This window comes from Sander lucioperca, chromosome 17 (genome assembly GCF_008315115.2).
Source record: "Sander lucioperca isolate FBNREF2018 chromosome 17, SLUC_FBN_1.2, whole genome shotgun sequence".
NCBI lineage: Eukaryota > Metazoa > Chordata > Actinopteri > Perciformes > Percidae > Sander > Sander lucioperca.
The window spans coordinates 13,911,103-13,933,866 of record NC_050189.1 but is presented as its reverse complement, the minus strand read 5'-3'; the positions used below and the strand labels follow the sequence as shown (position 1 = coordinate 13,933,866).

At 41.9% G+C, this 22,764-nt stretch overlaps 2 protein-coding genes across 4 annotated transcripts in view; both read left to right on the top strand.

Annotated features, from left to right (window-relative positions):
- Positions 1–834: 834 nt before the first annotated feature.
- Positions 835–7,545, top strand: shbg (sex hormone-binding globulin). Its single transcript, XM_031298410.2, has 8 exons — positions 835–1,571; positions 2,445–2,542; positions 3,032–3,221; positions 4,797–4,958; positions 5,863–6,019; positions 6,199–6,335; positions 6,581–6,782; positions 7,088–7,545. The coding sequence occupies exons 1-8, from the start codon at positions 1,470–1,472 to the stop codon at positions 7,219–7,221; spliced, it is 1,182 nt and encodes a 393-aa protein (XP_031154270.1). The 5' UTR covers positions 835–1,469; the 3' UTR covers positions 7,222–7,545.
- A 923-nt stretch (positions 7,546–8,468) lies between these two features.
- neurl4 (neuralized E3 ubiquitin protein ligase 4) overlaps positions 8,469–22,764 on the top strand; it is a 22,073-nt gene continuing 7,777 nt past the window's right edge. The window contains exons 1-22 of one of the 3 annotated variants that reach the window (XM_031298364.2): positions 8,469–8,705; positions 12,959–13,490; positions 13,588–13,647; positions 13,732–14,207; positions 15,179–15,290; positions 15,459–15,547; positions 16,133–16,205; positions 16,322–16,595; positions 16,821–17,002; positions 17,165–17,250; positions 17,412–17,574; positions 17,687–17,897; positions 18,107–18,183; positions 18,368–18,446; positions 18,764–18,933; positions 19,156–19,284; positions 19,625–19,770; positions 21,084–21,302; positions 21,895–21,993; positions 22,143–22,295; positions 22,398–22,565; positions 22,731–22,764. The exon at positions 22,731–22,764 is cut by the window's right edge and continues 125 nt beyond it. In XM_031298364.2, the coding sequence (XP_031154224.1) occupies positions 8,541–8,705; positions 12,959–13,490; positions 13,588–13,647; positions 13,732–14,207; positions 15,179–15,290; positions 15,459–15,547; positions 16,133–16,205; positions 16,322–16,595; positions 16,821–17,002; positions 17,165–17,250; positions 17,412–17,574; positions 17,687–17,897; positions 18,107–18,183; positions 18,368–18,446; positions 18,764–18,933; positions 19,156–19,284; positions 19,625–19,770; positions 21,084–21,302; positions 21,895–21,993; positions 22,143–22,295; positions 22,398–22,565; positions 22,731–22,764 (3,697 nt within the window). In that variant the 5' untranslated portion in view covers positions 8,469–8,540. Of the gene's footprint in view, positions 8,706–12,958; positions 13,491–13,587; positions 13,648–13,731; positions 14,208–15,178; positions 15,291–15,458; positions 15,548–16,132; positions 16,206–16,321; positions 16,596–16,820; positions 17,003–17,164; positions 17,251–17,411; positions 17,575–17,686; positions 17,898–18,106; positions 18,184–18,340; positions 18,447–18,763; positions 18,934–19,155; positions 19,285–19,624; positions 19,771–21,083; positions 21,303–21,894; positions 21,994–22,142; positions 22,296–22,397; positions 22,566–22,730 lie in introns of all 3 variants that reach the window. The other 2 variants (XM_031298362.2, XM_031298363.2) reach the window with 2 other exon arrangements.

The following is a 22,764-nucleotide window of genomic DNA, read 5'->3' as shown; positions in this document are numbered from 1 at the left end:
CCTTTTTTGGCAGTCCGGCAGCTGATTTCTCACTGTCCTTGAATGAGCACTTTCCCAGAACAGAAACAGTTGGCTTGGTGACTCACTCATCTTTGTGCTCTTAATATATGATGTGAGAGATGAATTGAAAACTAAATATGAATGAAATCATTTCAGAAATTGAATAGATTGATCAAAACATTCATCCTTATTAAGAGGGGGAGGGGGGAAAGTGTGCATCGATGGCCTCAGGGATGGTTGGGATTTAAAGGTGCAGTGCTGTCTTGCTAGTAATAAATTCAGTTTTTCAGCATAGCAAGGCATTAGTTTACCTCAGTGGGTCTTTTTCACAGCTGACATATTGACTTGTGATAGCCTAAAAGCACAGGTGTTACTAACAACATTAACAATGTCTCTGTTCTGTTCAAATGCCCCAATAAGATATAACAATGGGAAAACATGCGCAATACAAGGACACTGAAACTTACCCAGCTAAAAGGAATGCAGCCTTCGTTAATGTTATTGTTTACACCTGTGCTTTTCCTTCTGAGCTATCAAGGTATCTGTTATGAAAAAAGGCCTATCTGCACACTCTCCACGACAGTTAATGACGTGTCAGACTGTGAGTGCACACATGACAAATGTGATGTAATTTAACATTTCAGATTAACTTCAAACAAACTGAATAACAGATTGTCTACTGTTACTTTCTGTGTGTGTGTGTGTGTGTGTGTGTGTGTGTGTGTGTGTGTGTGTGTGTGTGTGTGTGTGTGTGTGTGTGTGTTTTGCACTTTTCCAAGTATTCCCCAGTTATCACAGCCTTCCTGGAAGGAGGCTGTATCACAGGAATCAAGCGAGTATAAGAGCAAAAAAGAGTTTTGTGACTTGGAAGAACAGTTCCCCTCTCATGTCTCTCTCCTCTTCACTCTACAACACACTGAGTCATGAGTCAGCTGTGGGGAATCAAGGTTCCTGTGTAATGGGTAAACACAAATCAGTGGTCTGGCTAAGGTCACTTACCCGGCCTGCGGTGTCCACTCTACATGAATCACCCGCAAAGGCAGGAGATGTACAGACGGAATGCTCATTTTATTAAAAGAAATGTTTGCCAAATTTGGAATTATTTCTAATATTACAAGAGCTCCTAGCTAAGATTTTTTTCTGCCTTTTACTCTACACTTTCGTTCCTTTATCCTCTGTTTGCCTGCTGCCCACTCTGCCTTTCGTCCACCTACATGTTTGATCTGGTCACAACCACACAGCCACGAAGCACTCCCTCCTGGGGATCGATAACCCGCACTGACCATGGCATATTTGCCCTCTGGACCCCAGGACAGTGTGCCAGCACACACCTTCTCTTCACAAACTGTTGAAGTCTCTCTGCTTCTCGTCCCACCACCGACGCCTCAGGGTAACTTGGAATCAGCAGACCATCCAAAGGCTCAGGAGACTGTACACTGGCAGGCCTGGGTGGGTGAATGCACTGAAGGATGGCTGTGTTTTGGAAAGCAATGGCAGGCGGACTGCTGCTCACTTTGAGCCTCACTCTGCTGGGGTGGGGAGTTGAGGGTCAAGGGAACAGACAGGGTAAGGTATGTTCACATGCAATGTTACAATTATAGTTTACTGGTATGTGTGTTTGTTGTGTTAAAATGCTTTTATCAATCTCTATCTGATAGTCTAAAGAGCATGTGCTCCCTTTTGCCATATCAAAAATGAAGGAACAAAGAGTGGAAATCTTTATATAAATATGGTGTATAAATGGTCTATGTGCATTTTGTAGCTATAATAAATTCACATACTACATGGTTCCTGTGATATGTTTAATGTTTTTGCTTGCTGTAAAATTATGAAAAGGTCACATACAGTTAAGTATTCAAAAATATCTGTCTCAGAGCCTCTTAGGCAATTAAACATCCTCTGTATTCTGTTTTATAGGTCTTGAAGATTTAGGTTAGACAAAATGCAGTATAAAAGCCTAATATGAACCAGTGAAAGATAAAACATGTATCAACTCATACTGGGTCTAATTTAGATGCCAGTTGAAAAGGGGTATCCGGGCATGCTCTAATAATTTATTTAGACTTAGGACTTTGCTTAGTCAGTGGGAGGACAAATCAGCGCCATAACCACACTACCAGCTGCTTTTACCCCTTTAAAGGAGCCATTGTATTATTGATATACTGTATGCCATATGGCTCTCTGGTCAATGTCTCAACATTGATTTTGCACTTCATTACCACTTGCACTTACCTTGTTAAAAATATGGAAGTTTTTAAGTTGAATCCATAATTGAATTAAAATCCTCACTCCTCACTAACACTTTTAACCACTAATCAATCAAGATATTTGACAAGAAAATACAAAAGGAGGGTTTATAGAATATGAAGAAGTGTGAAAGACAAAAAGAGCTGAAGTAATGATTTCATGTTAAATGAGTACCTTATGTACATTGTGTCTTCCAGAAAGAAGTATCAGGCGGGGCTACTGTCTACCTCGGCCAGGACAGAGACATCTGGAGGCCAATGATGTACACAACAGTAAACCTCAGTGAGATCCGCAGGTACGTCAGCGGGAGCAAACCACTGCACCGTGAAGGCTTCACATCAACTGCTCACTGAAAATCTGTGGTCAACAAGGCAAAAAAGTCTCTTGCATATTTGAAAATTAAAACCGGGCCTGTAAGCTAGTTCAAATTTAGCAGAAAACCTTTAGTACAAGCACTTTGGGGAGAATAAGTGGAAGCAAGTACAAGGTATAGTTAGGAATTCTGGGCCTGCTGTAGATTTTTGATGCTTGTCCCCTTATTTTTGATAACATAATATATAATTCTTTATTACGTTGCCTAATAACGTAAGCCCCCTATCACTGCTTTTTACCCTTCTGTCAGTGGCACTGGTCTGGGTAAAAAGTAGGACAAAATATTGTTGGTCAGCAGCATTAAGATTTTAAAAGTATAAGCCTATAAAAAGAAATCAAAAATGGGGAGAATCATTTTCTTTATGGACCAGCATTCTCCTGAATTTAATTTTATTCTGCTCTGTTTATGCAGTATCAAGTCATCCTTTCAGTTACGGACCTTTGACCCAGAAGGTGCCATTTTCTACGGAGACACTAAAAATGGACAGGACTGGTTTGTTTTGTCCCTGATGGACGGTATCCCCCTGATGCAGATCAGCAGAGAAGACATCCTCGTCAGCGTGGCAGGCGGCCCTAAGCTCAATGATGGAAAATGGCACACAGTGAGTTTCCAGTTTAGTTTGATTTTTTTATTAATCAAGTGATCTCAAAAACAAATTAAAGCCGCAAGCTGCAATGAACAGGCCCTCGCAATCCACGCACGTCGGGGGTGCCGGCAGCTCTCAGTCAATGCAGCCATGTATTTTCATCACCGTCGAACACATGCACGCAAGATTTAGACTTAATTCCCTCCATATAGTGCATAGCGTTAGAAATTACATATTTCAAATTGTGCACCACTTCCTGTGTCCACTATGTGGCGCTTGAGAACACAATATTTATATGTCATGTTGCTGTATATCATGTTTAAACCACATCATGTAAATTTCAGGTAAATCGAAGGATTTTCATCAGGGCTTACTTCCTGTTGCCAGTAGGTGGTGCTATGACTATAACTCATTATTGACTTGTACATGCTCTCATGCCTGTTCTCTAATTAATAACAAATTTGGGGCAGATTGGACAATGTAGGCCTACACTCAAGTTAGAAACAACTACCTGTTTTGCTGCGTTATTTGGTAATTTGACACCTAGCCATGCCCATACCATTGGAAGCAAGTGCAAAAGTTTAGTAATTTAGCCTTGCCAAAGTCTTCAGATTGTACTGACAAATTTCGAAGTCGTTCCGGTTTCTGTAGGAGGAGTATGTTAAAGTAATCTGCAAATGGTCGAAATCATCCATAATTTCACATAGCTGACGTCCTGTTGGGTTTAGGGTATGGCTCCAACTTCCTGTTGGGTTTTGTAAGTCTGGTCATGCTACATATGCCTACCAAATTTCAGACATCTACGTGAAATGCACTGCAGGGGCTACTTCTTTGAAATTTTGTAGGGGGCGCTTATGAGTCAATTTACCATAATCAAGCCTGAGACCCATGTAGATCTCTTCAGGTCTGGAATGTGATCATGTATGAAAGACTTTGCAATTTAGCTTTGCAAAGGTCTTTAGATTGTAGTGACCAATTTTGAAGTCAATCAGGTTGAATCTGTAGGAGGAGTTTGTTTAAGTACATTCCCTGAAAATGGCCAAAATAGTCCAAAACATGAATTTTCAATTCAAAATGGCTGACTTCCTGTTGGGTTTAGGGTATGGCTCCAAGAGGCTTTTTTGCATGTCTTGATATGATAAATATGTCTACCAAATTCCATGCCTCTACGTGAAAGTTATTTGCCAAGCCCAAGTCTGTGACCCATGTCAGATCACAATTTTCACCAAGTCTGATATCATACGCGTACCAATTTTTGTGCGTTTTTGAGTAGCCCAAGCACTTCAAAACTGCGCTCGAACACATAATAATAATAATAATAATAATAATAATAAGAAGAAGAAGAAGAAGAAGAAGAAGAAGAAGAAGAAGAAGAAACATTAGAATTTCAATATGGCATTCGCCCCCGACAATGACGATGCTTGGGCCCTAAGTGTTCTGCACTGGAAATAAGTGAAATTTCATAAAAGTTTGTGGACCTCAGAAAAATAATCATACAGTAGGCCTATACTGGACATAGTGTATAGTGTGACCATGTGCAAAGCAGTAACTTTCAGTCTGAATTCTTCTTGTGCTCCTGGTGCCACCCAGCTGGAGGTGAGCCACCAAGAGAAGTTTGTGGTTCTAGAGGTGGACGGCTCCAATAGGCTAGAGGTGGGCATGCAGTCCAAACAGACACAGGAGATCCTTGTAGGTGAACTCCGACTGGCCGTTGGCGGGATCCTGATCGACAAGGAAAAGATGATTGTTCAGGTATACTGTTAATCCTTCCTGGGATACTTTTTGATACATTTGTCTTTTTTCTGTCTTTTTCAATAGATTCCATAAGTTATTTTGTAATTAATTTGGTCTACTTTTCATCCACCTGCTTCACCTACAGTACAAACGTCTGCTTCTGCATCTTATTTCCCATTCAACAACAAGTGGAAAATGAACATGAACTTGTCATAAAGTCGGTGAAGTTTTCCAAGGTAGCGGACAATAAGTATTACTAAGGTACTATGGATGCATGCATAGCAACAGATCAATTGCCATGACAACAGAGCAAACTGCTAATGAAGACTGTGATACAATGTAAAGCTCATAAAAAAAAAGAAAGAAATTGTTAGTGGACCTTGAATTGGGAATAATTTGTCAAACAAATGCCTGGCAGAGCAAGGAACTCTTTGGTGGCTGCATTGCATTATGGTTTATTGAGGCTTTTGTCAGCATATCTACCTATTTTATGTTTTATCTCCTTTGTTGAATGTCAGCACAAAATTATGACACTAAAAAGAAGCTTTTGTTGTTTGTTTTGTTGGACTAACGCCAGAGAAATTACATTTCGGTTAGTGTTGTACACTGCATTGTAACTGCAACATGACTTAGTGTTGGGCAGCTATCCTTTGTAATAAAACAGATATACTACTTTAAAATGTTCCTATAAATTACACTTTGTTTTGTGCCAGTAACGTGTAACAGTACGGTAAGTTTTTTTTAGGGTGGATTTCCTTGTTTAGGCACCCTGTAACAGGCCTGTGACAATGTCAACTGAAAAATTACCATAAACAATCTTGACTCTTGAACACTTCTGCCCAATCACACATTCCTGCTCTTCTGCTCACTGTTTGTCTTGCAGTTCATTCCACTAAATGCATTGTTGCGTTCTTTGCTGTAGTTTCAGCCGCAGATGGATGGCTGTGTGCGGGAAGGCAGCTGGCTAAACCTCAGCATCCCCTGGGAGGCGGACGTGGAGGAGCTGTGGCCCTGCTATCAAAACATCCAACCTGGCAGCTATTTCGCTGGCACTGGATTTGCCATTTTCAACACCTCAGGTGAAAACATCGTGCTTGATTATACAAGATATGGACAAGTGCTAAGACTCCTTCATATAATACCAAGCTTTCCAACAGGCCTGGATAATGCATTCTTGCATGACACGGCATACTTTTATTTATAATATGCTATATTCAGATTCTGTTAATTTTGTGAGTTATTCTTATGTCCTCTGCAGTATTCCCCATTGAGGCAGATCATGTGGTCAAGACTGAATTGTGGGGAGATTTCAGTAAGATGGATGGGACCATTTTGAGCATAAAGGCTCCTGGGCAAGAGATTATCTTTGCTTTAGTGGCCAATAATAACACAAAGGTATGCACATTAATCACATATGAATCAAACTGAATTTACTAATAATTCAGCATCTGTTTCCAACTGCTCATGGCACTGTTAGGGGGGCTTCATAGCTTAAATGAACATTTGCATCATGTAATCCCCACATACTGGTCACACATGCAGACACACAGATTGGAGACCATTATGAATTAATACATAGACAGTTATGAATTACGAGTTATGTTTAAGTTACTTCTTCTGTCTCTCTCTTGAATTTGCAGGAGGTCACACTCACTTTCGGTGAAGAAAAACTCAGTATGAATGACACTTTCAAGAGACTGGTGATAACCTTTGAGACAGATAAACTGCAAGTGTTTCAAGATGAAGATGAATCAAAGACTACAAAGTTATCTATCGCAGGGAGCCACCCTGGTTATTTGACCCCATGGAGAGGGGGTAGACTCGCATTTGGAGGTCTCCTAGGTGAGATTTAACAGCAGTGATTTGCAGTGTGTCTCAAAATTGTCTGTACACTCAGCTACAGTCTTTATATCTTCAAATGTAATGTCCTAGAAATCATTTTGATTTGCAGATAGGGTTTATAGAAAAAACATACAATAAAAGACATAATTAACTAAATAAATAAGATTGAAAGCACAAGAAAACAACCAGTTTATAATAAAATAAATATCAATACAGTAAATCCTTTGATGAGGCCAGACAAGGAGCTTGGTGGAGTACAATACAAGGTCACTTGTGTTTTCTTCTTCCCCTTTTTCACATTTCAGGTAAGGGGGAGGACGACGTTGGTTCCCAATTCTTGACAGGCTGTCTGGAGAAGATCCAGGTCCAAGGGAAGGATGTGGACCTGGATTTAGCTGTCAAACACATGTCAATCTCCTCTCACAGCTGCCCTGCATAGACCATGAAAGTATGCATGTTCAATATGTGGATTCAATGTTTGCAATGGATGCTTTTGGATCCAAATGATGTAAAAAAAAAAAAAAAAAAGTGTTAAAGTGAAAACAATGTCTACTAATAGTCATTCTGTAGTCGGATGAGGTATTTGTACAAATTAACCTCTAAAATGTGGAAAATTTACAATAAAATATAAATAGGTTGTTCAATAGATATCTATTTTTAACCTATTTTAACAGAATATGCTGATTAATCTGCAAAATGTGAGTGATTTTGTGACCTTGGTACATGCAACAGTCTGTTTCTAAATAAAATATGATTATCCATAGTATAGCTAACCATGAATATGAATTTTACTGCTGCATTTGAAGCAAAACAAAGGCCTATAGTGTTTTAGGAGATTTAAACACTATTATGAAACACTAAAGATAGATACTGAGTGCATGGGGTATAAGTGAGACAGAGATTTAAAACATGGATTTTGCTCCCTCTAGTGGATTGTTGAAGGTAATGTGAGAGTCAAACCATCCACTCCTTATGATGCTACCCAAACAATAAAACCGTAGGCCTAGATTGACGTAAAATAAAAAAAGATTGTTTATCATCCAAGAAAAACAGTGTTAGGGAATAAGCAATAGTGTTAAGGAATAAGCAAAAATGTCATTTTTTTATATGTTTATAAAGTTGAAATATATTACATGTGCCTGTACAAGTCACCTTTTGAGTTGATGAAGCATAGAAGGAAGAGAAAACATTATGTGCATGTGTGTAATGTAAGTAAGTAGTAATGTATGTATTTAAGGGAATTATTATTTATTATTATTAGTATTACTATAATAATTTCTTGAACTACACATTCATGTTAAACAACAAAACATGAAAAGATTATGGGAGATTATGCAAGCAGAGTAGTTCAGTCATTCGGGGCATACATTTACATCTATGAATAAAATGTTCCACCCAATAAAATCCAAAGTATTTATGTTTAATAGACCTCACATTCAGTGATATGTAGACTCAACAAAAATTAAAACAAAAAACACCGATTTAGCCAGATATATTGCCTAAAATAAAATATGAAGGCTTCAATTTATATAGCTTTGTTGAATTTAGTTTTTAGAATTATAATTAAAACAATCCTATCATTTATAAACAAGTGTCAATCTTAAAATAATGTTGCATTGAGTCATTTTATGTATTACAGAAATGGGTGCGGTGCAGTTCAGTCGTATCGATTGCAGTAGTCTAGCAGTCTACCGGCTGCCATAACGTTAGCTACTGTCGCAAACCCCGACTGTCGTGAATACTGGCCGCCCACTGAAGATGGCGGCGGAGCTGCATCCGCGGAGCGGAAAGCTGATCGGCCTGTCCAACTCGAACCGAACCGCCCGGCGCAACCAGCCAGTCCAGGAGTTCAACCATGGCCTGGTGCTTAGTAAGGAGCCGCTGAGGGACCGGGACGTCTTCACCGTCCGTATTGACAAGAAGGTAAACAACAACAGGCCCGCCGCTGCTGCTTCTCCTGAGCGGGGATGAGAGCAGCGTGAATGCGGGAGCAGCGCTTGAGGGACGGCCCGGGGGGCTGTCTCTGTCCGCAGTGAGGGGCTTTTCCTACCCAAGGTGGTTCGCACTGCTTGACAGCGACCACGGTTGTTGCGATTGTTCAGTGGCGCATTACAGACACTGTCAGAGATTTAGCAGGGATGGATGGACTTAATACATTCATTGTTGTGTATGGATTTGTTAAACAGACACTTAGCTAGCGACGAACCGCTTGCGTTGCTTTTGGTACCGTGAGTTAGCCATGCTAACGAGCCGCTAGCAGCAGCAAGCAGCGTGAGCTCAGGCTAGGGAGCTAGCTTTTTTGGAAGGTGCTATTGGGGTTCTGTCGTGTGTTGACAAGGACTTGCTGTTGGTTATTGCACTACAGAAGCTCAACTAAGCTTATTAACGTAGCTCTGTTTTGTTTTGAAGAAGTCGATGACAGTCGTAGGTGCCTGTCAGCCTGTCTGACAGTCTGTCTCTAATAATACTGCAGTGCTCATACCAGGTTGGGCTATTCTATTTACTCAAAGGCTATTTGTGAACCTTAATAGGCACAAATGCGTACAATTAGTCTCAGCTATCAGTTACCAGTGTCATTAATAATATTCACAGTTGCATGTTACTATTTACACACATCTTGATCCAAACAAAGCATATTCAGACCTTAACCAGCACTGATCAAGCAGCCGGTGTAATACATGAGGAGTTTGACCACTAAAAGGTATAAGTCATTAGTTACTGGTCTGTAAACATACATTATTCCTCTCTTATTGCTGGGACATTTGCTCTCATTTTACCTGTCACTTATTATTCCTTACAATTTAAAGATATTTTACAAAAAACATCAGCAAAGTATGGGAACTAAGTGGAGTTGTTGCTCTACTTTCTTCATGTCCACATTGTCATTCAATTTATCCAGATATAAATATGATTGTGTCCTTGTTGGTTCGAGAGAAAGTGATCCATATCTCCCAATTTCTGGGAAATGTCTCCCTTTTATTCCTCAGTGAAAATGTCAGATTTTCCATTACAGATACTACTTTACTACGCACATCCATTGTTTTAGAGGTTCCGTTTTATACCAGTTTATTGATTGCATTTTTGCAGACAACCAGTAAAATGTTACCAAGATACAACCGTGTCACTCTTAATACGTCTTATTTTGTTATCAGACCAAGATACAATAACTTGCTGTTCCTAAAGATCACATAACCTAAAAATGATCTTAAAGTTACACATTCCCCTAAATATATGTTAATCTTTTCACATGAGCAGAAGCTATGGGAATGATTAGAACTCATGTTTCTATACAATCTCCAACTCCGCTGTATAGTATGAAGAACAAATTCAATTCTTTCACCAGAGCCAGTAAAGTTTAACAGCACCTACTGTATGTAAATGATTATTCATCACTTATGGTGCTCTCAGCCTGATAAGGGCTCTCATAAACAGCCTCATGCTCTGTCATGAAATGCATGTCTGAAAATCAATACTTTTCCATCACAGGGCACCCAGATTGGCATGACCCATCCTGCCCATCCTGTCTACTGAGCTACAGTGGTGGTTTGCCCAGCGTAGGATACTGTCAAATGGTTTAGGGTTTGTATTTAAAGCTGTGTGATTCACAAAGTGATCTAGAGGAATATCACATAGTAGTAGTAGTAGCATTGTAGTAGCGAGGAGTTGATTTTAAATTGAAGATACCATACTGTAGCCTGCTGCATGATATTAGTCACAGGTAATTAAAGCTAAAATGATTAATTGAGAAAAATTTGGCAGATAGATCAATAATGAAAATAATACATTTTTTTTGCACATGGTAAAGCCTATTTTGGTATGCTCCTGTGTGAATTAAGTCCTTGACATTGCTGTAGCACAGTGCGGCCGCTGTTTTTCCCCCCAGACATTGCGATAGAAACGATGTAGAAAAAAATCTTACAATATATTTTTAAATCGTTTGATGATATATATCGTCATATCGTCCAGCCCTAGTATAGTCTAGGAACATATTACTTCTACTAATAAAATTAGTGATATTGGTGATATCTCCCCAATAACGTTGAACTGATACTTTTATTCTTTTGCCAATTGGATAATTGGCAAAAGAATAAAAAAAAAAGTATCAGTAAATTAACTGTTTTTTTAAAGTCTAACTTGTTTTTTTATATTTGTAAAAAGACATAAATATATAAATATCAACTTTCTTTTCTCAAAATCACATCAACATTTGTAATACAACATTTGTGGTAGTAAAACCTGGTTGTTTGAATGTTAACTTATTCCAAAATGTATCTTATTAATGTGATCATTTTGTTCACTTCTCCCCTATACAGAGTTCAGCTGTTAACATTCTGTCTCGCTGCATGTGTAGGATCTGTAAGATGAGAAGCTTTTCTTGTTTATCAGGCTCTGCTTTTGATGCAATTAATTTTTCATTATTTTCAAAAGATGTCCAGTGTTCATGAGAGAGAGAGAGAGAGAGAGAGAGAGAGAGAGAGAGAGACCCCCCCACTGGCTGCTGTTACATAAGTGAATGAGTAAAGGAAGGAGATGTCTGTCTCCTCCACACAGACCCGGTCAGGCTGAGTTACTACTAAATTTGTTAACCTAGATAGCTGGGCTTCGTAGCACACTGCCTTACATAGCACCTGCCACAGAGCTGAGGAGGACCCCATGGGAGCAGACGTAGGAGAGGAGGCAAACAGAACAATATTTTAAAAAATGATTTTTTTCTCAGAGGAAATTTCTTTTATTTTTGTTTTTTGCTCGGCACAGAGGTGAGCTGCAGAAACAAACATCCCAGGAGCTGGTAGGGCTTCAATGTTATGTTCAAGGTCACTTCATCAGGGTGGATTTCTGCCAACTCCAACTGGAGTCCTGCAGAGTACCAGGGGAAACAGGGAAGAGAAGAGTGGCTGAAGATTGATCTTACATTTTTGACTTCATTCTCCTTTCTTGAGGAACAAACTGCATGGCTTTTTGTTGGATGTCACTCTCCAGGGGGGCAGCAGGTGGAGTGCAGCGAGCCAGGAGATCACTCCTTAGTGGGATGACGTGGGTTCATGCCCCTTTTTGCCTTTGTCGGCAAGCATCTGCTGGGCTAAAATGTCTCTAAGTGAATCTCCACCAGCTGCACTGACTCTGCTGCTCTATAGCTGACACTGCACTCCACATCTCATACACACCACGGAGGCAAAACGCACAAAAAATAGAATTCAGCACCGGAGATCAATAAAGTATCACATTAATGTGAGCTGAAGAAATGGATATCTCGGGCTGCGTGTTAAGCAACATGATTCCAATGTCGTGCAAAGACGAAAGGAGTTTTGCAGTGAATCATTTATTTCGTGTTTTCATGTCTTGAATTATTTGGAAGTCAAGTTAATGGAGGTGAAGCTTGCTTGCTTATATATTGTATGCTTTGTGTGCACAGGTTTAATGACACACTTTACACACTGATTACAGTTTTCATGGTCAACTGAATAAACAAAAGATGTACAACACTTGCAAATGACCTCAAGTGTTGCATACTCTCCATTTTGTTCTTTAATATGCTCTCCTGCACCTGGTCTAAATATAGTACTGAATGTGCAGTCCTCTACCTTTTATGCATAATATGTGTTGAACATCTAATTTTTGAAGTTAGGTGCAGGCGTACTGAGAGATGAATTAGTTTGACCCTGGGTGAATTTATTTGCCACATGACATTGCAAGTTAATAATGGTGATTCTTCCATACTGCTAGAGATGCAGTCATTGCCATTACATGTTGCTATCACGTAGCTTTGGTTTTTTTTGTGTCACTGTGTGTTTCAACTGTCCTGCTTTGTTTTCAAAGAAGCTCTTCCTGAGCTGCGTTCTTCACTGACAGAACGACTAAAAATAACGATGGATCATTGGAACAAGGCACACGTAGATATTTACCTGCAGTTTTTAGCACAGTGCTTTTAACATCACAGCTTGGATATCTTTTAGTGATCAGAGTGACAGCTGCTGTCAACTGTTTTGTTACAACTTATTGTATTTGCCACTGTCTCTAAATTTCATGTCTTTATAAAATTAATTTTATATCAGTAAAAACTTTGAGTGTTTCGGCAAATGCAGGGCTTAACATTAGGTTTTGGTAACTTCTGAAGGCAATGATGTGTCATTATTTGTGACTTATATTCATTAACCCTTTCCCCTATTTCTCCTCAGGTGAACTCGTGGAGCGGTTCCATTGAGATTGGTGTGACGGCACTGGACCCCGCCGCGCTGGACTTCCCCAGTAGCGCCACAGGCCTTAAGGGCGGCTCCTGGATCGTGTCAGGCTGCTCGGTACTACGTGACGGGCGCTCGGTCCTGGAGGAGTACGGGCGCGACCTCGACCAGCTAGCCGAGGGCGACCGAGTGGGCATTCAGCGCAGCTCCCGCGGGGAGCTGCACCTCTGGGTAAATGGCCAGGACTGCGGTTCGGCCGCAAGCGGCTTGCCGCCCAAGCTCTGGGCAGTGGTGGACCTGTACGGCAAGTGCACACAAGTGACGGTGGTGAGCTGTGAGCCACCACCGCCCTCTACGGAGAAAGAGACAATAGGGCGGGCCGAGGAGGTGGATGATGATGATGAGGAGGAGGAAGAGGAGGAGGAGGAGGAAGAGGAAGAGGTGGTGGTGTGTGGGGGTCGGGAGGATGCGGGGATCACGGCACTGATGAATGTGGCAGCAATGAATGGAATGATGAATGGAAATGAAGGTATGGGGACCTTTTTATCAATATGGTTCTTTTTTACAACCTATATTCTGGGATTTATTGTATTCACCCGTATCCCTTTCACTCTTTGCCCGGTCAGTGCCTGAGCTTAGCTGCAGCAGACCAGACAAGTTCCCCAACAACCTGCAGCCGGACACGGGTAAGAAAATCCTCCTCAGAGCAGTTGATGGACGTTGTGCAACATGACCAGTATTGACAACCTCATCTTCCTCTCTCTCTACAGTTCTAACAGAGCACCAGCTCTTTGACGTGTTCAACAAAGCAATAGTATCTTTTTATCGCTCTGAGGATGAGGGGGGAGGGGAAGATGGTGGTGGCGGCGGAGGAGGAGTAGCAGGAGGAGGAGGCGGCGGCGGCGGCGGCGGAAATTCAGGATCTGACTCCTCTTCCAGAAATGACAGGGGGAGCAGCAGTGGAGGAGGTGCAGTCAACAGCGACAGTGGAACAGGGACAACAGGCGGAAGTGCTGGAGAAGGTGGAAACACGAACAACAGCCCAGCTGGTAACGGAGGGTTGGGGCTGGCGGCTGTGACGGGTGCGATGACCACCAACGACGCGCTGCTCTTCCACGAGAAATGTGGCACACTGATCAAACTGAGCAACAACAACAAGACAGCGGAGCGGAGGAGACCGCTGGACGAGTTCAATAACGGCGTGGTGATGACCAACCGGCCGCTCCGACACAACGAGATGTTTGAGGTGTTAACAATCACATTGCTACGATGTTTGTTCATACATGAATACTGTAGTGACAGCTAAAGAGTGACTGATGTGTCATTGTAATAATTTAATTTACACACTGTTTGTTAAAATACACTACACACAGGCCTGAAATACACACACATGCTCAGGTCCTATACATGCACAAATGGAGCGATGTCAGAGTGCTGGGCAGGTGCCCTGGTCCAGGTGATACTGAAACAAATATCACAGTATTCTATATCTCCCCAATAACGTTGATATTAATAATTTGACAACAAATTTGAGATCAAGAAGTAGGGCCGCAAATAATGATTCTTTATCAATTATTCGTCAGTTTTTGATTAATTGGTGATGAAGGTGACATCTTTATATTTATTGTTTTGTGGCATCAACAGCTCAAACCTCAAAGATGTTCAATTTCCTAAAGCCATAAAAACAAAGTTAAGTAGCATTTTCTCACATTTGAGCAGGTGGAACCAGCAAATATTTAGCATTTCTATGTGATAAATTACCTAAATGTCAAAATTGTAATAATATTTCTTTCGTTGACTAACTGATTTACAGCTGTTTTAGCCCCACTAGAAGATTATTAAAAAGTATTTATTTTTGAGGCGAGTTGCATGTCAACATGATGGCTAAGCAGGCACAGACAAAGAATCAAAAAGTCATTACCTGGAAAGGATTCAAGCCTATTCACCTTATAAGGAAGTCAGGAATATTGTTTTTATATTATTTATTTATGGTGTTTCTAAAATGTGCTGAAAAATATAGAGTAAAATACAGTGAACAGTGTATTTTTCCATTTTAGTCGCATCAACTCCAGATGTTCACTTTCATGCCTGGAGGTCTGGTGCTATCCATCACTTGGCTTAAGGCAGAATAGGGAAGATCTCTTCATTTTAGCTGATGAATAATGAGAATTTTGTCTGTACTAGAAAAGTTTAAATGTATTTCTGTTCTATTTTCAGATCCGCATTGATAAGCTGGTTGACAAGTGGTCAGGCTCAATAGAGATTGGTGTGACCACACACAATCCCAACAACCTGGACTATCCTGCAACTATGACCAATCTGCGCTCAGGTAACACACACACACACACACACACACACACACACACACACACACACACACACACACACACACACACACACACACACACACAAATAGACACATAGCATAACAAACTGTATTAAACAAAACAGTTGTTCATTGGGAAATTACTGACATTCTCCTGGCTGCTTGGATTAGGTACAATCATGATGAGTGGCTGTGGGATACTGACCAACGGGAAAGGAACCCGCAGGGAATACTGTGAATTCAGCCTCGATGAACTTCAGGTTTGTGGTGATGCAGACACACATTTTGTTTTGCCACCTACCGTGCTAGTGCGTCTGTTTTTTCATCCTGATCCTTTACTTATGTAAAAGTACTAATACCACACTGTAAAAATACTCAGTTACAAGTAAAAGTTCTGCATTGAAAATGTTGCTTAAGTAAAAGTATGTAAGTATCATCAGGAAAATATACTTAAAGTATAAAAGTAAAAGTACTCAATGCAGAAAACTCCTTACAATTTAGAATCTGGAACGGATCAAAACAGTTCCGTGGATCAACTAAATGTTTAATCAGCTAATCATTTCAGCTGTACTTGTAGGCCTGTATATTGTTGGGTAGTTTAATTTATAATAAATCATTGTATTTTATAAACTACATGTGTTTTTTGTGCAAAAATCTTAATTTGTAAGCTAACTAAAGCTGTCAGATTAATGTAGTGGAGTGAAAAGTACAATATTTCTCTCGGTCTCAAGTAAAGTATAAGTACCTCCGTTTTGTACTTAGAGATAGTACTTGAGTAAATGTACTTAGTTACATTCCACCACTGGTTTTTATAATCTCCATCAATTACTCTCATCCACGTTTAGGAGGGAGACCTCATAGGGTTGATGCGCAAAGCCAGCGGAGCGCTCCATTTCTACATCAATGGCATCGACCAAGGTGAGGCTAAAGCAGTTTGAGACATAAGAAATAGTGTAACTGAGACTGTTGGCTGGTGAGCAAGTGTTATTAAAGCAACTTGGTTTCCACTTCTAACCACTCTGTGTCTTTCCAAGGTGTTGCAGCAGCCCAGACCCCCGGCGTGGTCTACGGTGTGGTCGACCTCTACGGCATGGCAGTCAAAGTCACCATAGTCCACAACCACAACCACAGTGACCGCCTCAGACGCAACAACGCCATCATGAGGGCTCTATCGCCTGATGTCGGCCGGCCCAGGCCAGCTCTTTCCCTCACTCCAGACTCGGAGGGGCCCGACCGACTGCTCTTTCACGCCAACTGTGGCCAGAAGGCCGCCATCATCAGTGAAGGCAGGACGGCGCTGCGGCCACAGTGAGTCTCGAAAGGTTTTGGTAAATACTTCAAAATGAAAGAAATGTTCAGTTTTTAGAGTTATATGATCTAATTCTGAGGTTATTTTTTTTTTTTTACAAGTATATATAACTGTAAAAAAAATACCAAAGTTTGCAATGGAGGATATATAGAAATCCTCTAAATAGAGCACTTTAAACGTAAACAGAGTGATATACTCAGAAGTTAACAACACTGCTTTCACAGTGCGACTGATGACTTCAACCACGGCGTGGTCCTGAGCAGCCGGCCGCTGCGCTCCAACGAGGTGTTCCAGGTTCGCATCGACAAGATGGTGGACAAGTGGGCGGGTTCCATCGAAATCGGTGTCACAACGCACAACCCTGCATACCTGCAGCTGCCCTCCACCATGACCAACCTGCGCTCAGGTAAAACACAATCTGCATTGTAAAAGTGGGTCTTCTTTTCTGCCTCAGTCTTTTCTGAGATTCCTGATAAAAGTTGCATGACATAAAGGTCACTGTAAGTGTGGAGGAGTTTATGAGATACCTTTCAAACAGAGATCCCACAACTGTGTTATTGTTTTCCAGGGACGTGGATGATGACGGGGAATGGCGTAATGCACAACGGAACAACAATACTGGATGAGTACGGACACAACCTGGACCGGCTCAAGGTGAGTGACATTTTTATTTGTATTACTCAGCTGACAGTCACTCCCTGCTTTTATATACCCATCACCCTCTTTCCTCCTTCCTCCTCCCACAACACAACACTCCCGACTTTTTCCTTTTGCATGTTGATTAACCCTTTTTTCCATTTTTTCCCCTCTTGCAGGCAGGTGACACAGTAGGCGTAGTGCGGAAAGAAGACGGCAGCCTCCACTTCTTTGTAAACGGCGTGGCTCAGGGCCCGGCGGCCTGGAACATCCCTCCCAGTGTCTATGCCGTGGTCGACCTCTATGGCCAGGCTGCTCAGGCCACCATCATGGACGACATGGGTGAGAGAGGGAGGAAGACAAACGGGGCTCCATTTTGAACTGTTGAGATACTAAACTAATCAAGATCCCACTTTAGACGATGTCAACTTCTATCTGTTTCCCCTTTTGTTAGTGGACTTCCTGCCTCTCCCAGAGGACAGCTCAGAGGGTCCCACAGCCATGTCCCCCGGGAGCCCCTGCTCAGTCGGAGGGGCCAGCACAACCAACGACCTGCGTTTCCACCACCTACACGGCACCAACGCCGTCATCACCAACGGGGGGCGCACCGCCCTGCGTCAGAACTGCCGCAGCGAGTTCAACGACGCTATTGTCATTTCCAACAGGTGATGAAACGAATGACGATTAACTTTTAGCGAATCGTATCTCGTGTAGACAAAGTTATGAACAACATTGACCGACATACAAATTCATAACAGTTCTGAAAACATCTCTCAGTTCGTCTCGCATGCGCTAACCGCAAAGACTAAACAGCACTGAGATAATCTGTTGTGATGGAGCTGCATCAGGATTTTAACGTGTTACCTCCTTGTAGGTGCCTTCGAGATGGAGAGCTGTTTGAAATCATTATTCAGAAGATGGTGGACCGCTGGTCGGGTTCAATAGAAGCAGGTCAGTTGTTTCTCTTGTGTCTACTCTGCCTTTATGTGTGAATAAGTTAAAAAGAAAACATGACTGAATAAAATCTACTGTATGTAACCTAACATTTATCTCTACGACGGCATTTTAGACCTCCTGTTTAAATATATTTCATGTGTAATCACCACAGATTTTCTCCTCCCCCCTCTGTGTCCAGGAGTGACAGCCATCAGGCCAGATGAGCTCGAGTTTCCTAACACTATGACTGATATCGACTATGACACTTGGATGCTCAGGTAGATGAAGACTCGAAAGCTGTGTTTTAGTTGTTCTCCCAGCAAAATCTTTAATAATCTTTTCAAATAACGTCCAATAACAAAGAAGCAAATGTGTTCTCATCCAGTATAAGGCAGATTATCAAAGGCACGTGGATCATAAAGGATTGTTGTCCAAAGTTAAAATGAGGCCTTCCAATTTGAATCAAGTATTAACAATTTGTGTTTGTGCTTAACATTTTTTTAATCGTTTGACAGCCTTACTAAAACATAATACGTTTGTGGAAGTTCAGATCCTTAATTCAAAACATGTATTTGTTTTCCTCCTTCTCTCACAGTGGAACGGCCATCATGCAGGATGGCAACACGATGCGCAACAACTACGGTTGTGACCTGGACTCCCTGACCACGGGCTCACGGATTGGCATGATGCGCTCAGCCAGCGGCGACCTCCATTATTACATCAATGGTGTGGATCAAGGAGTCGCCTGCACCGGCCTGCCATCAGGTAGTCAGTGGACGTCAGGAATGTTAAATCAGGACTCTGCTGCAGCCAGATATGGTTGAAATACCGCTGTCTTCAAGTTAAGAGTGTAGGTTTCATTTGATGACCCAATGCTTCTCTCTCTCTCTCTCTCTCTCTCTCTCTCTCTCTCTCTCTCTCTCTCTCTCTCTCTCTCTCTCTCTCTCTCTCTCTCTCTCTCTCTCTCTCTCTCTCTCTCTGGTGTAGAGGTGTATGCTGTGATTGACCTGTATGGTCAGTGTGTTCAGGTGTCCATCACCAGCTCCTCAGGCCCGCTGGACAACAGCCTCTGTACCAGCAACATCACTGAGAAGAGCTTTCCCATCCACTCACCAGGTACACATCAGGGTCCTTACTCACGTCTGAAAAGCATGAAAATTAAAGGCTGATCATTTCCAGAACACAAGCTTTGGGATTGAATGGAAAGTCTGTAAAAAGCTTAGTAAAATACTTTTTTTTTTGATTGTAGGTTGAAACCAACATAATTGTGATTGTTTTCGTATGGTGTGTTTTGTATTTATTTGTTCAATAGTAAAGGTAAAAGGTAAAGAAATATAAAAAGGAAAAAGAAGGGAGTAAAGACAGAAAACATCACGTATTGATTGTCCTCAAAGCCTCATCTCCATTCTTCTTCTTCGTCGTGTGTGTGTGTGTGTGTGTGTGTGTGTGTGTGTAGTAGCAGGCGTTGCCCATAGGCTCCACAATAAACACGGTAAGAACGTGGTGTTGCTCGGCGACGGCTGCCAGGGCGTCAGAGTGGGAGGTTACGCTCACGGCATCGTGTTCAGTGCGAAGGAACTCAAAGCGGACGAGCTGTTTGAGGTAAGCTTACCTGGAAATGCTCTGAAAATGAACCTGCTACCTACCATGTTGTTTTTTTTTTAAAGGTGCCCTGCCACACAAAACCGTTTTTACTTGCATTTTTTAAAATATGTTAGGTCCATATGTGTTTGTGTTATGTCGTGAATGTGAAAATGAACTGCTACCTCCTCTGTCAGCTCTAGCTACTGAAAAGAAATAAGCGGAGAAATCAGGCCAATTACAAAAGCTGGTCAGTCTGAAGTGGTGTTGCCTGAGCTCATTACTTTTCATGAGCTCGCCCAGTTGCGCTGGGTAAAGGATGCCGATAGCCAGGCTCTCATTGGCTAGCTGTTAGCCAATCAGAGTGAAGCAGCTTAGCTCGTTGAATATTAAAGTGCCCATATTATGAAAAAATCACTTTTTCTTGGATTTGGGGTGTTATTTTGTGCCTCTTGTGCTTCCACACACATAGAAACTCTGAAAAAAATCCATCCATGCTGTTTTGAGTGAGATACGGTTTCTGAATGTGTCCTGCCTTCAGTCTTCGGGTTAGCTGTTCAAAATCTGCACGGCTTTCTAACTAGCCGAGACGAGGGGCCTAGGGGGCTATCCGTTAGCATGCTAGTGCTAGCATGCTAGCTCGTTCTCAATGGCAAAACACTGCTACAACACACACAAATTCACTCTAATCTACAAAATAAATTGTATAGAACTACTTACTATATTCTACATTCTGTTCTGCAGGTATTCTACGCAAAGTTGGAAGTGCGCCCTCATTCGTCAATCGTGCCTTGTACAGCCCGAAGTTGGAGAAACAGCTAGCTAGCTCATGTAATCCTTACCTAGCTACTGCGCATGTGCAACTGACAACAAAGATGTTACAGAAGTTGAGAGGTCTCACTCTGTAGCTAAAACAGAGACCTGAACACAGGGTGAAAAGAGGAGCTGCAGCAATGTGCAGTACAACAAAAATATGGTGTTTTTTGAAAATTAAACCATGTAAACCTATTCTGATACAATCTCACATTACAGTTATTAACCTGAAAATGAGCATAATATGGCCACTTTAAAGAGAACTGGCACAAGTCTGCCTGCAGGCTTTCAATACCACGCTACAATGGCTTGAAACAAGGTAACCAAGGTCCATGGTAGAACTTCAGACATTACCACAAAGTAATGAAATACGTGTGGCAGGGCACCTTTAAATGATGTGCACATTAACCTCTTCAATATTTGTATCTGCGTATACTAGAAATACAATTTTCTTCAATAAAAATGACATGTTTATGTTTTCCCCTCCTAACTGGTACTTGTTTTGTCTCTGTCCTCTGCAGGTGAGGATTGATGAAGTGGATGAGCAGTGGTGCGGTTCGCTGCATATCGGTCTGACCACACTGGCACCTCCAGAGCTGCCGTCCTGCCCGCTGTCAGGTCTCTCCCCCTCCCTCACGCAGCTTCGCACCAAGGTCACCTGGCTGCTCTGCGGCTCTGAGGTCCGTCGCAACGGAGTGCTGCAACGCCAGAACTACGGCTGTTCACTGGACCGGCTGACGGTAAGCTGCAACTCCCTGCTCTGTGAGCAAAGTCATATCAAAGACCTTTAAACCCTCAAGGATCTCTCCTCCTGTCTCAGATTCATTGGCTGAACCTCTCTGGCTGCTTAAAAGCCCTGACCTTAAAACAACATCCAAAACAATTAGTAAAATGTTCTTTTTTTTTTTTTTAAAACTGCTATGCAAATAAGGAGAAGCACTAGCAGCCAGGATTACTCACAGATCAGGACAAACAATGCATTCATATTTAACATGTCACAGGGAGAAATGTGGTCATTTAGCAACACAAAAACATTATTTAATGTTGACCTTAAGGTAACATAGGCTGTGGATTATTTTGTGCTTTACTTTAATCCATCAATCTTCAAGTTCAATGATTTGAATCTTGGATTATTTTACAGTCAATGATCTAAAGAAGAGGGTATTCTGTTGTCACCCGATAAAGTCGATTATACCCAATTAAATTAGTAACAGGTTATTCATTTTGTTTGATATACTTAAGTGGTATTTGATCAATCACCAGTAGTTGATATCAGCATTCTTCACCATTCTCAGTGCTTGTAGTACTCACCTGAACACGATTGTTTCTTAGGTTGGGAACCGTGTGGGTGTGAAGAGGTGCAGTGACGACACCATGCACATCTTTATTGATGGGGAAGACATGGGGCCTGCAGCGACTGCAGTAGCCAAGGTACACACACGCACACACGCGCACACACACACACACACACACACACACACACACACACACACACACACACATACACACACACACACACACACGTACACAGCCACTTTGCCTCTCGCTGCCATTCAGCACCTCTTTTTGGCTCCCTGCAGAATGTGTATGCAGTTTTGGACCTGTATGGGCGGATAACAGCGGTGTCCATCGTGAGCTCTTCGTTGATAGAGGACATGGAAAGCGTGAAGGCGCCCTCGCTTGCCTCAGACAGCTGCAGTGAAGGAGAGGAAGACTGCACCCCCGTCAGAGAGGTAGGCACACCAGTCTGTCTGTGAACAAAAAAAAGTGTTATTTACTGCATCATTGAACTTTCTGAGAGAAAGTCGGCTCGTGTCTCCTCTTGTCGCCTACAGGTTGAGACTGAGCCATGTGCGCTGGTGCCCACCGTCATGGCGTTCCTGGAAAACCACGGCAAAAACATCCAGCTGTCCAACCAGAACCTGACAGCAGCCAGAGTATCCAGCTATAACCAGGGCCTGCTGGTCACCGCCCAGCCGCTGGCTCGCCAGCAGCTGTTCCAGGTAACAGAACTGTGTGGTTTGGTGTCTATAAGTGGCCCAGGTTGCTACGTTTAGCTTCATTATACCGGTCCATACCATACTAGGAAAAATTATACCGAATTTGATGACAAGGTATTTTAGACTTTGACTGTTTCAGTCTGTCAACAGCCTCTCTTTCTTAACCAGTTTCAAATCGACCGTCTGAACCCATCATGGACGT

Coding starts and splice junctions, on each gene's coding strand:
- shbg (XM_031298410.2), top strand. CDS start 1,470: ATGGCTGTGTTTTGGAAAGCAATGGCAGGCGGACTGCTGCTCACTTTG. Junction 1,572..2,444: donor AAGGGAACAGACAGGGTAAG/GTATGTTCACAT, acceptor TGTGTCTTCCAG/AAAGAAGTATCAGGCGGGGC. Junction 6,783..7,087: donor CGCATTTGGAGGTCTCCTAG/GTGAGATTTAAC, acceptor TTCACATTTCAG/GTAAGGGGGAGGACGACGTT.